Genomic DNA, 12,860 nt, shown 5'->3' with positions numbered 1-12,860 from the left:
GATAAAGGCTTACGAAAAATTCATGTGTCACTATTATTCATTTTAATTTTGAGGAAGATCTCCCGCACACATTATTGTTCGTGTTCAAGCAAATGATTATAAAAGAATCAATAGCTTGAAATTTGTGTATACATTATTTAGCAATTAAAATTTTGAGAAAATATAATTAGCTTGAGAGAATTTAAAAAAGAAAATAAACAAAGTAAAAGAGGATTACTTAATTATTCCGACAAAATTTAATAAAAATCTTTCATTTCCTATCGTTTATTCGGAAATTATCGCACGTGCATAAAGTGCTTCCACTTTTAATCTGAAAGAAATCCATTTTCAAATAGCAAACAAGAAAGTTTAAATTAATTTAAAATTAAGCTTGGCATGTTTAAGGCAATCGATGAACTGAAAAAATAGATTTATAGATGCTTTGCATTTTACTGAACCTTTGTAAAGATTTGTCTTGGAAATCGCGAGAATCATGAAACGAAATCAATGGCGTGAATAAGAAATAGTATGCAGGCACGGGATGGTTGGCAATGCTTTGAAGGATTTATCTCGTGGACTCTATTATTTGCTGTAGTCCGACTGTATACATATTGTAATGCACGCATCGCAATATATAGTTCCTTGAAGTTCTCTATGTCAGGAGCAAATAATACAGTGCATTTGTCAGAGAACTCGAGACTGCAGAGTTGCGGTTTTCTATCGCAGGCAGATATTTGCATGCAGACCTGAGTGATATTCGTTTAAAGCTATCTATAATTTAAAATTGAAATTACACGCATTAATGAACGAACTACACTTACCTTCGCATCAAAAAAATAATTTACCAACTAGTATAAGAACTATTTTGCTTCGCGTTTTACATGTATATATCCAATAAATATTTCATATCATATGACATAGCATTATGTAAAATTACATAAAAAATGTATGCCATCTATTATCATTTTCGCCACATTTTCAACATATTTTATCTTTAAAATTGTATAAAATACGACGTTAAATCATAATTTTTTATTTCATATATTTCTCTTTTATTTCTCTTATATTTAATTTATTAAACAATAATAAACTGTTTCAACATGAAAAATATCCATCACATAAATTATGCATGATTTTGAAATTGCATATTTTTAGAATAATCGAGCCAGTAAATAAGTCATGTTTATAAATTTGATAATAAATACCGTGTGTTCATTATTAGACACAGCATGCAACTGTATTTAGCTACAAATACGTATATAATTATAATATATGGTATATAATAATTATAATATATTAATATATAATTTAATTATAATTTAATTAATATATTAATTTGACACCTTATCCTCAGATTCGCGAATTTATTCTTCGCAAGAGGAATAGAAGTGCGTGCAGTATGCATCGTGCGCATGGTGTGCGCTCATTCTAGGAATAATAATTAATTATTCGAAGCCTTCTTGGCATGTGTTATTCGTGACTTTAATGTCTTGCGGGCATGAATCTTAATTAAAACGCGTTCGGATCAACTGTGAAGAATTTTATCATCTCTCATCGATCGAAAATTTTAGTTTTTGTTGCACAAATATTTTCAATCGTTTTGAAAGGCATCACCGATAATATATTGAACTTTTACGATATGCAAAAAATCGCAAATATAATCGTAATTCTGATATATTAAGAATTAAAGTTAATTTCTAATATATCTCTTAATATTGAAATATCTTCATTTGATCTTCACATATCAAATATAATTGTTAAGATAATTTTTCGTTATTTCTTTACATAATAATTCTTGAATAAATAATCGAAAAATTGAGGATGAACAATTATTTTGTATATCTCTATCCACTTTATAAATAAAATAACTTATAAATAAAATAACTTTATAAATAAAACTTTATAAATAACACTACATATAAAATATAACTAATTATTTTCTTATAAAAACTGTATTATATAATAATATATAATTAAACCAGTTGCTTTATTTTCTTCTCAGATATTGAACGGTATACATAAAGATTTTGCTTTTAATAATTCTTCTTAAATTAATATGATTATTATTTAATATGAATAAACAGCGTACTACAAATGCTTTACCATTTATAAACATCTTGAAAACAAATATTTTCGCAAGTGCAACATTACAAATATCCTTATCAGACTTTAAATATTAATCGCTTAACATAAAAGTCGAATAATCGTTGCTCTCGTAAGATAAGATTATTACAAGTTATGATGTTCTTATCGCATCGCTTACGATTCGATTGCTATAATAAATTGGCCGCCAGAAACAGATAACAACGACAAAATAAAGTATTTGCCTGCGAGCAATATATGGAAATGCATTTGACATACTATCGTAAACTACAACTCACAAGTAACGAGGCAATTCCGACGTGGCGGCACACTTTTATCATTTCTGTGCGTTACGTAATTTATCGAAGGTACACAAGATTCTCATTTTCTTACGCTTTCTCTGCGCGCGTAATCACATAAACTAATCCATTATTAATCCGAGTTTGCTTCTTTTTTTTCCTTGCATCATCTTTTCACGTAATTTCTAATGATATAAAAAGGTAGAAAATATATTAAAATATATTACTTTTTTATTAAACTTGTTTATTTAAAAGAGGAGTTTAATTTTCATCACAGTAATACGCTTTTTAATTTCAATAAATGAGCTTTTATCATTTGTAATAAGAAAAAAATTAATAAATCTTGAAAAGTGAAGGAAAAATAATATTTTTATGTTAGAAAAATTGTGTACGTTATGATGATTACGGAATCTTCGCCAGCTTTTTCTTTCGGATTCATTCGCTTATGAAACATTAAAGAAAATTCTTGTGTAGTATGGATGAGAATACAATCCAAAACAAATACAAAGCGAAAGGAAACAAACAAATGACGAACACGAATGTTTGAAAATTCATGTTCGTTGTTTGTTATTGATTCATATATATTATTTTAAGAAAATACATTTCAAGAAAAACAATACAACTAAAAATTAATAAACTAAGTATTAGTGAAAATAATTTTCTTACAAATTATTCAAACAATTGTTAATAATTAAAATAAATTAAAATAAATTTTAATTGTCAACAAATTTAGAAATTTTTTTTTTTGGGATAAAAATCAATATGAAGAAAATTCGAATCATTCAGTTTTCCTCGAGTCTCATCGATGCTACGCAAGTGTGTATCTTGTATAGTATGTATTTTATGATTTATATATATATATATATATATATATATATATATATATATATATATATATATTAGTACTTATATGTCTATCATTCATTTGTCAGTTGGATGCGGATATAATAGTAAGACAAAATGCATATAAATGTGCATTCCGCGGTACTACGTGCTTCGTATATAAGAACGGCGGACACGTATCGCCAAGTTTTTCTGACGATTGCATTCGTTCGTTGGCATTCACAGATCGTTCTCGAGTCTCGTTGAGTGTTAAACGTTTTTCTATGAAACGCTATACACTCTAGTGATATTTAAACGATTTTTTTTCGTAACAGGTGGCAAACGACAGCCGAGACATGTTAACGTTGAGCATGAGCAAAAACAATATTCCATATTCGATGTATGTATTTAATTATAAATGGAAGTTTTTCTCAATATAAAAGTGTGAAAGTCGTTTTTTTAAGCCGCGCTGTATACTTCCCTGGAAAATATACGATGCAGATAAAATTTTAAAAATTTATAAAGAGAAAGAAATTTATGAAGAGAAGATGAAAATTACATGCATATTCAATTTAATTTTAGTTCACAATTGATTCAATAAATGATGCAGGTTTTCTGATAAATCTATTCTATTTTACCTTATACTGTTTTATCTTATTATACCTTATTATAATATTATTATCGAATACAAATAGCAAAGCAATCTCCTCAATAAGTGACGATGCACATTCTTTAGATAATACGCATATCCTTACACGGAATATCCGCTACTGTGGCCAGTTTTTGTTTCAACATTTTTTACGTAATAATCTGCGCGTATGCATTTTTATTATTAAAAGAAATACACATGAACATTGTAGGATATTGCAATATGCAAGAAAAGCTAATACTTAAAATCAAAATTTATGAGAACTTAATATTAACTAACATTATATCAACTAACATTTTTATTAATAAACTAAATTTGTAAAGATATATAAATACGATACATGTGCGAAAATATATTTTACGCTAATATTTAAAAAATATTATAAGTAAAATCTTAAAAATTTTTTGTATTGTAATTAATTATAAGATTAGTCTCTTACTTGAAACCAAAGTTATAATGAAGTACTCAACATTTAGTGTACAATTCTGAACTGTACGCTATTCATGCAGATAATACAGGAACAATTCGATAGATATATGTGAAACTACCTTGACTTATTCGACGCATTTGTAAGCAATGATGTGCACAACTATTCCCTAGGCGTTTGTAACCGTCGAAGAATACTTCAACACATTGTAATAAGATTCAATTTCGCAGAAAATCATCTAATTAAGATAAATTCAAAATAATTGAATTGAGTTTTCTAACAAATTGTCTTTAATTTTGGAACATTCAGATGTATAATATTAAATTTAAAAAATATATAAATACAACCACGAATAATAATTAGATTGTAAATTCGTTTATGCTATGTTATATATTTTTAAGAAGCAAAGAAAAATCAAATCATATATTATTATTATATTATTAAAAAATATATATCTGAATAGATCTGATATGTATACACACACACACACACACACACACACACACACACACACACACACACACACACACACACACACACACACACACATTCATTCTGATGTTTTATTCATTTTTTTTTTAAATTTCTCTTAATTTTTAAAAATAATAATATATGTTTTACACAATACATAGAAACATAATGTTTAATATACATTTATCTATTTTTTATTAATTATTATCAATATATAATTTTATTAATATATTTATAAAATTGAGTTAGAAATGCACTTTATGATTCTTATTAGAAAGTTATCAATTTATTCATGTTGAAAAGTGACATATATTAATTCCTTGTCGAGGAAGGCATTTCGACTTTCGACTTCAATAGGACTTTGTCCGAGCTGCGGCAAATGCGGATCTCTTACTAGATCTTGCTGTCGCATTCATTGGCCTAGTTCGAATTGTACAATTGATCCGTATACCGACTACCGGCTTCGTGTCGAATTATGAATATGTATATGTGTATGTGTGCACTTCACTCTCTACGTATATTAGGCGACTACAAGCGGCGCCTCGCGTGATACGAAGTATAATGTTGCGTCTCGTCCATTATTCTATCGTCTACTAAGGATGAAAAATGGACTGCCGCATATTATCGATATTTTGATCAATCGACTTTTTCGCTCGCGAAAATGCTTACGATGTAGACGTTGAATTACTGTGCATGCTTCGCTTAAAAGTGAAGTAAAGTTCTGACAAGTTGCATCGTCACGCAAACAAAAGATTTAATTCTTACAAAGTCACGCGACTTTAGTTGAAATAATGGGTAACGTTAAATATCATATCAGATGTTGCATACATATTTGTAAGTAATAAAACAATAAATAAAAATATGTATTCTGTGTGTAGACTAATTATGATTCGCGTGTAAAAATTCTAAGAATTATAAATGTAATTTTCGTAGATTAGACATTTTTCATGAGACACGAAGAGATACATAAGAATAAAATATCTTTTTTTTTATCAAATTAGCCTGTCAAAATTTCTTAATCTCAACATAATAATGACGAAATTAATGATCCAATGCAAAATCTTTTAAACTCAATCAAAATGTTTTATATTTAATATTTCACGTTTCAATTTTGCGACTATCTGTAATGCAAAAATTTGTACACGAGGAAAAAGTTCGCTGTTCGAAAGAAACACGAGTTATCTTCTTATATATTATGTACATTCTCAATGATCTTCTTTCTTCCTCTCTCTCTCTCTCTTTCTCTTTCTTTTTACTTCTTTATCTACCTTTATCTCAAATCTCAATTGCAAATTACTCGTTCCTGCCATATACAAGTACGTATTTAACACTCTGTACAGCTCAAGATTTAATGAAGTTGTTATTTCAAGGTTGATTTGATTTGAAGTGATTATCTTAGCACGTTTGCATAGAGCTATTGAACCAAAGCAATCGTTTTACGCAAGTGTTTACATATTTCTTTAAAAAAATTATTTAAAATCATATATATATATATATATATATATATATATATATATATATAAAACACATATAAAATTATTACACTAATTATATTTAAAATCGTATGTGTGTGTGTGTGTGTGTGTGTGTATGTTTTATATATATATATATATATATATATATATATATATAAAACATATATATAACTATATTCTATGCAAATCTTATAAAATACCTGCAATCTTCTTCTTTATTACAGATATCTATACTTGCTCTCACTGTTTTGCTTTTACAATTAAAATCAATCATATTCACATTTTTACTTTAAAGTATCTACATTAAAAGTTGATGCAACAGTCAAAATTTGACAATTAAAATTTTCCAGTGCATTCATAATGGTTAATAAGAATAATAATATACTTCAATATATATGCTCCGAAATGCATGAAATTTAGAAATATTTTGCAAATTTTCTAGCAGACAAGGTTGTTTAAAAAGCATCGAAGTCACTATCTATTCTCGACCCTGAGGTTTGACATATTGGCATTTCGACGTACCTCGTCATTAACACGATACAAGCCGATAAACCTCGTATCAGGTCATATAAGACTTCATCCATATCAAAGTTCTATTTATATGGCCGTTTGAAGAGGTTTAAATGCGTGTCGATGATACCTTCTCCTATAATTATTTTATGGTATCAGATATCGTACCGATTATCGAACTATGCGCAGTAACTATCTGACATTTCGAGTTGTAATTTTACATGATGACGCAGTAATGTGACGCAGTAATAATGCTTCGATAAATTCTCTTATGCGTATTTTGTATACGATGTATGATGTACAATATAACTAAAAATATTTTAAATACATAAATACGTAAAAATATTTTAAATACCCACACACATAATTTTATTTTAAAAAAAATTAAATAAAACCTAAAAATATCATAAAAAGATATCACATCATTAAAAAAATATCATAAACGGACCTCGCGTACTTAGCTTTTTTTATAAAAATACAGTGTATTTTTTTTAAATTTTTCAAAATATGAGTGCTCAAATGAAATGTTAAATGTCGCTTAATTGCATTGTTTGAAACAGTACAAATTACAATTAATAAACCTTTTCGTTTTTTTCAGGCGCAGTGCGATTGATCGCCCTTCTCCCTCAGATTCGCTCCCTTACATCTCGAGGCAGACAAAGATTTTGCCTGCTGACTCCGAATTATCGACGGATGTACCCAGTTCATCAAAAGTGCCATCAAGCCCGGAATATATCCAGGAAGTACGCAAAGACAGCGCATTGTACCTTGAGGAAGTGGAAGAGACCGATTTGAAATCAACTTTGAAACCGACTTGCACGGATGTCCGAAGACAGAGCAGCGGCTACGTGAGCCCTCGAGGTAGTTTCGACGATAATAGAAGAAGCTCGACAACGAGCGGCGACACGCAGCCGCAGGATCTATTTCTAAAGGAGAGACGTGTATCGAGAACGAAAGCCTTGACTAAGAACCTTGCTTATAGGGTAGAAGAAAGTATTGAAGAGCAAGAGCTGGCCGCAGATACATCGGAAAGGAGAATGCCGACAACAGAGATACACAGACAGGTGTCGAGCTCCGGCCTCGATATGCCTAGCATCGAGGAGGTGAAGGAGGTCCTCAAGGAAAAGACTTCGCCCCGGCAGGATAGTCCCGACAGCAACGAGTTGGCAGAGGATATCGGTAAGTAAACTACTCTCATTGTCAATATGACTTAGAAAGCAGATATTTGATATTGTTATAAAATATAGAGAGCACGGATTCTTTCAAGTTGGATAGAATGCTCTTAAAACTGACAAACAATTTACAATTTAAGAACAATTACTCCGTAAAAATGAGAATATAACAATAAAAAAATATGACCGTTCTAACGCGGAAAATCATGAATGTGAGTTTTTTATATTTTACAAAAATATATTATAGCAAAAAAACTCATTTATGCTATTTATTTAATATATTAAATATATTTAACATATATTTAATATATTTATTTTCTTAAAATTTATTTTTTTATTTGTAAATTTTCTCATTTAATTCGATATAAAAAATAAGGATGAGAAATCTACTTTTTTTAAAAGAGAAATTTTGTGTCGCGAAACTAAATAAAAACCAAAATATATTTTCATCGTTAATATCTGTTTAGTTAAATTACAATTGACGTCGCACAAGGATCTTTCGCATGAAAGCGACGGAAGTATGCGAGAGATGGATGAGACAACCAGAGTCCAACAAGTGATCGACACAACTATTGGATTGAGTGACTCAAAGAATGCTCCGAATACAAATGTGGCAACTGCTATTGCCGCGGATAGTAGTCGAATAGTAGATACAAGAAAATTGTCTTTGCCCGGTGAGGCACGATCGAGCCAACGATTGCGCGGGGAAACTGTCAATGTCACCGACAAAGCCATTCTCCCTCGCTTCCCTTACAGCAGTCCTCAAGGATCTCCCAGGATTCGCAACAGAGTACTCAACAGAGAGCACTCCGTTGGAGCCAATACGTGCTTCATCGATAACCAGCAGGACAGCCAACAATTGAATCAATATAAAGTGTTAAATGAAATTGGAAAGGTAAGATTAAAATTTCGCTAAAATCGGCTTAATTAAAATAAGATTAAAATAAAATCAAGATAAGTTAATTCTATTATCTATTTATTTCGCGGAATTATTAAATATTCTTAATCTCACTTATTTAATTTAAAAATCATTAACACGTATAAATTTTCTTTTATTGAAAAAAGATTGCATTTTATATATTTATTCAATAATTCATAAAGTATCTATTTTACTGTTTACTAATGAACGGAATGATTTTTCAATTATCAAAGTTACGAGTGTGCAAATCCCACTGCTTCACAAATAGCAATTAGCTTCTATATATAAAGAGAATCTTTTTAATCTGTTTTGAGAGGAAAAAAATTGTAGATATCTCGCACTGAGTAAATTTAGCAACAGCGATATTTTGCGTATATTGTGATATTATCATTCTCTGATTATATATGTAAGCGCTGCGAAATAGTTTCGCCCTTCAAAGAGAGAGAAGTGACATGTCGATCCCCTTATCGGTTAATATAGCTTGTTAAAAACCGATGTAATTGAAACAGATGTAATTGAAAAGGCTAAGTTCTATAATATAATTATCAATATTGAATACGAACACTTTCTTAATAATCAGTAACTGGCGCCGCGAGTCATCATTTTTAATTTTAATCACTCTATCATTCGTTCTTGTGAAATAATTAATAATAACGTAATTATAGATTATTGATCAATTATGTTATACATTGCATGATAAAGCAATATTGGCCGTAGAAACGAAAATTTGAATAAAAATTGTTAAGATAATTGTTGTTTTTGCACTTATTTGCTTATTTATTATAATTGCCGACCTATTTATAGAATAAACAGATTGGAAATTTTTTCTCGTCATTTAACACGTTAATTTGCTGCTGCATTTGTTTAGAATTATTTCTGTACAGGTCTTGTTTAATGAGTTCAGTTTTTTTCTTCGGAATCTTTATATATATTTTCTATCTCTGGTTCTCAACTTACTTTTTTACACCTGTTTCTTAATCTTTTAATTTTTTGATTAAATAAAAATTCAAACGATGACTTAAATAAAAACGCTCAATCGTCTCCGTGTAAAAATTAAAATATACTGAAAAAAAAATTCTGAATAATCTTCACGTATAACAATAGAAAGGTTAAAAGTCGCTCGCACGTTTCAAAAGAATGAGCTTCATTCCTCCGGAAATGGTGCTCAAACATTTCTCTCGAATAAAAGCGCACACAGAAACGCGGTAGAAAATGCGGGCTCGCTTCAATGCTTACGTATTCAACGTAGCGTGATTGGAATCAAAACAGATGCAAGAAAGAGAACGAGATAACGACCGCAATAACTTTGCACTTTGCCATAACTGAATGAAAAGCGCAAAGCTTTTAGTTGCGAGAAGTTTTAGCGCGCGATCTTGAGGTTCGAGAATTTCAGAAATCGTTTCCTCAGAGAAAAAAAAAGAAAAAAGCAAAATATACTCTTTTTTTTTATAAATAAAATTAAACGTCATTCTATTCATGAGAATATTTTCAAACACCGCACGTATAGAGAATGACTGAATTTTATTAATTTCAGTGATTCAATCTCTCTTTCCTATCGCATTCATTTAAAGATACATTCGCAAATTCAAAATTAAATTCCTCAGCGAAACGAAATATAAAGTAAGAATTGGTCAGTTGAAATGAAATGTAATGCCAATTTAACGTTTGATCAATTCGATTCTGCAACGTTGATATGCTTGATATCACGAAATCACTATCGTCGTGTATTTATAAACGACGTATTAAAGTTAATTCGTCTCTTTTCCCGGCACGTTTTTACATCGATCTCTTCTGCATAATTATATGGCAATGTTCTCAACGAGAGTAAGTAAAAAACCGTACTATGGATTACCATATTATTTACATCAAGCGTTATTTCTACGCGATGAAATTCATCTCACAGATAAATTGAGTAACATTGATGAGACGACTTCAACACTTTAATTAATGATAAATAATGCGGCACAGTTAATAATGTAGTTATGTAAAATATATATATAAATATATATATATATATATATATATTTACAATATTTATATATATATATATATATATATATATATATATTTATTTATTTATTTGTGTTTATATATTTATATAAAAGATACATATAAATGTAATAACTAGTAATAACTAATCTGTATTAATAATTAATAATAAAATGCCGCGAAACATTCTAAATAATCATTTCTAAATAGTCAAAAATTATAAATAGTCATTCTTCTAAGTTATCTATGATAAATATATATAGTATTTTCAGATCGCATAAAAAATAAAAAAGAAAAGCTATATTTAGTATACGAGATTAAGATATACATGCTAGAGATATTTCATTAAATCTTGCTCGTTTTTTATGTTTATCAAAATAAATGTCTGCCAGCCGAATGTGTTCAAAGATGATTATACAGTGAATGATTATACTGTGAACTATAAAATTATGCCATTCTTGAGAGCATCATCAGTGACCTTCATCTTACTACAAATGATACGGATCATGATAGCAGCGTAGTTGAACCGTAGAAAGGGTTGCAAGGTTAAGGTAAAAGGATGTGGAAAAAGTCAGATTATTGATAAAGAGCACGATTTTTCACATGATATATGTCGCGCTTATTTTAAAAGACTACATAACAATGTCTTTCGTAGCAATGTCACGATTGTTTCGTATGCATTTTGTTGATGTCAACAAAAAAAAAGAAAATAAAATAAAAATACCAAAAGGATTATAAAATATTCCCGAGAAAGATTTTTATATATTACATCAGTATTTAACTGTTTAACTCTCTTAAAACTCGCGGTATTGAAAGTAAAAACAAAAGTGGAAGAAGAGAGAGAATGAGAATGAGAAAAAGAACAATGATTCAGATAGTTTTTTCAATTAATCTCGATATTATATCTAGTTATCATAATTGAAATTACTTCTTTCTAACAATAATTGATTAGTTTTTAACAAATTAAATAATGTAATAATGATGCAATAAAATTATGTAATAATGATTAAATTATATAAATTATATAAATTATATAAATAATTAATAATATAACTATTTAATAATTTTAATTTAAATATTTAAAGTTAAAATTTTAAATTAAATTTTCTTAATGTTATCCTAATGTAAGAATAAATCTAATATGATAATATTTTTGGTAAATGCAAAAAAGATTAAAAATATTATTCCATCGAAACGTTTGTACAATTTTTATTTTATTAATTAAAGTTAAATATCGAGATAATTGATATGTATGCAAATATATTTTCATAGTATATGTGAAAATTATCCTGTATGTTAATGACAACTTTCTCAAGAAATATATAATAATACATTTATTCAGCAAGAATCTCAAAAAATTAAAAATTCAATTGGAATTAATAATAATCGAGAATTCGAGGCATTGTTTGAAAAAAATATGTTATGTGCTCTATCGCATTTATTAATGCATTATTTCGCACTTTTTATATTTCAGGGCTCTTTCGGTGTCGTGAAAAAGGTTTATAATGAGGAAGACGGAGTGCATTACGCCATGAAAATAGTTAGCAAGAGGAAATTGATGAAGAAAACAGGGATATTTGGTAAAATACCACCGCGCAGGGCGGGCGCCGACCCTTTGGCGAAAGTTTATAAGGAGATCGCCATCCTAAAAAAACTCGACCATCCTAATGTCGTGAAACTGGTCGAAGTACTCGACCATCCTGATAAGGATAATCTCTACTTAGTTTTCGAATTGGTTCATAGGGGCGAAATTCTCGTTATACCCACGGAAAATCCTTTGACAGAAGATACAGCCAGGCGTTATTTTCGTGACGTCGTCATGGGTGTCGAATATTGTGAGTTATTATATTATTTATGTCAATAAATTTTATATTTCTCAATTAGGTTTCTGACAGATCAATTTTTTTAGAATATTATTATTCAAAGAAAATCTCTTAAATTATTTATTAAATTATTAATCATCAAAATTGTATTTTAAATATTAAGCGTAATATACACATTATATCTACTACATATTTTTTTAGTTATTGCGTTATAAGAAATTAAATAATCAAGGTTTAAGATTT

General features: G+C 28.8%; 1 protein-coding gene across 2 annotated transcripts in view; it reads left to right on the top strand.

Annotated features, from left to right (window-relative positions):
- The window catches only part of LOC105257380 (calcium/calmodulin-dependent protein kinase kinase 2), a 65,138-nt gene that overhangs the window by 38,344 nt on the left and 13,934 nt on the right, over positions 1-12,860 (top strand). For both annotated transcript variants that reach the window (XM_011267963.3, XM_011267962.3), the window contains 3 exons: positions 7,313-7,893; positions 8,354-8,781; positions 12,269-12,629. In XM_011267963.3, the coding sequence (XP_011266265.1) occupies positions 7,313-7,893; positions 8,354-8,781; positions 12,269-12,629 (1,370 nt within the window). The remainder of the gene's footprint in view (positions 1-7,312; positions 7,894-8,353; positions 8,782-12,268; positions 12,630-12,860) is intronic.

This window comes from Camponotus floridanus, unplaced genomic scaffold (assembly GCF_003227725.1).
Source record: "Camponotus floridanus strain SB8 unplaced genomic scaffold, Cflo_v7.5 scaffold54, whole genome shotgun sequence".
NCBI lineage: Eukaryota > Metazoa > Arthropoda > Insecta > Hymenoptera > Formicidae > Camponotus > Camponotus floridanus.
The sequence above is the reverse complement of the archived record's forward strand: the minus strand, read 5'-3'. Positions and strand labels throughout refer to the sequence as shown.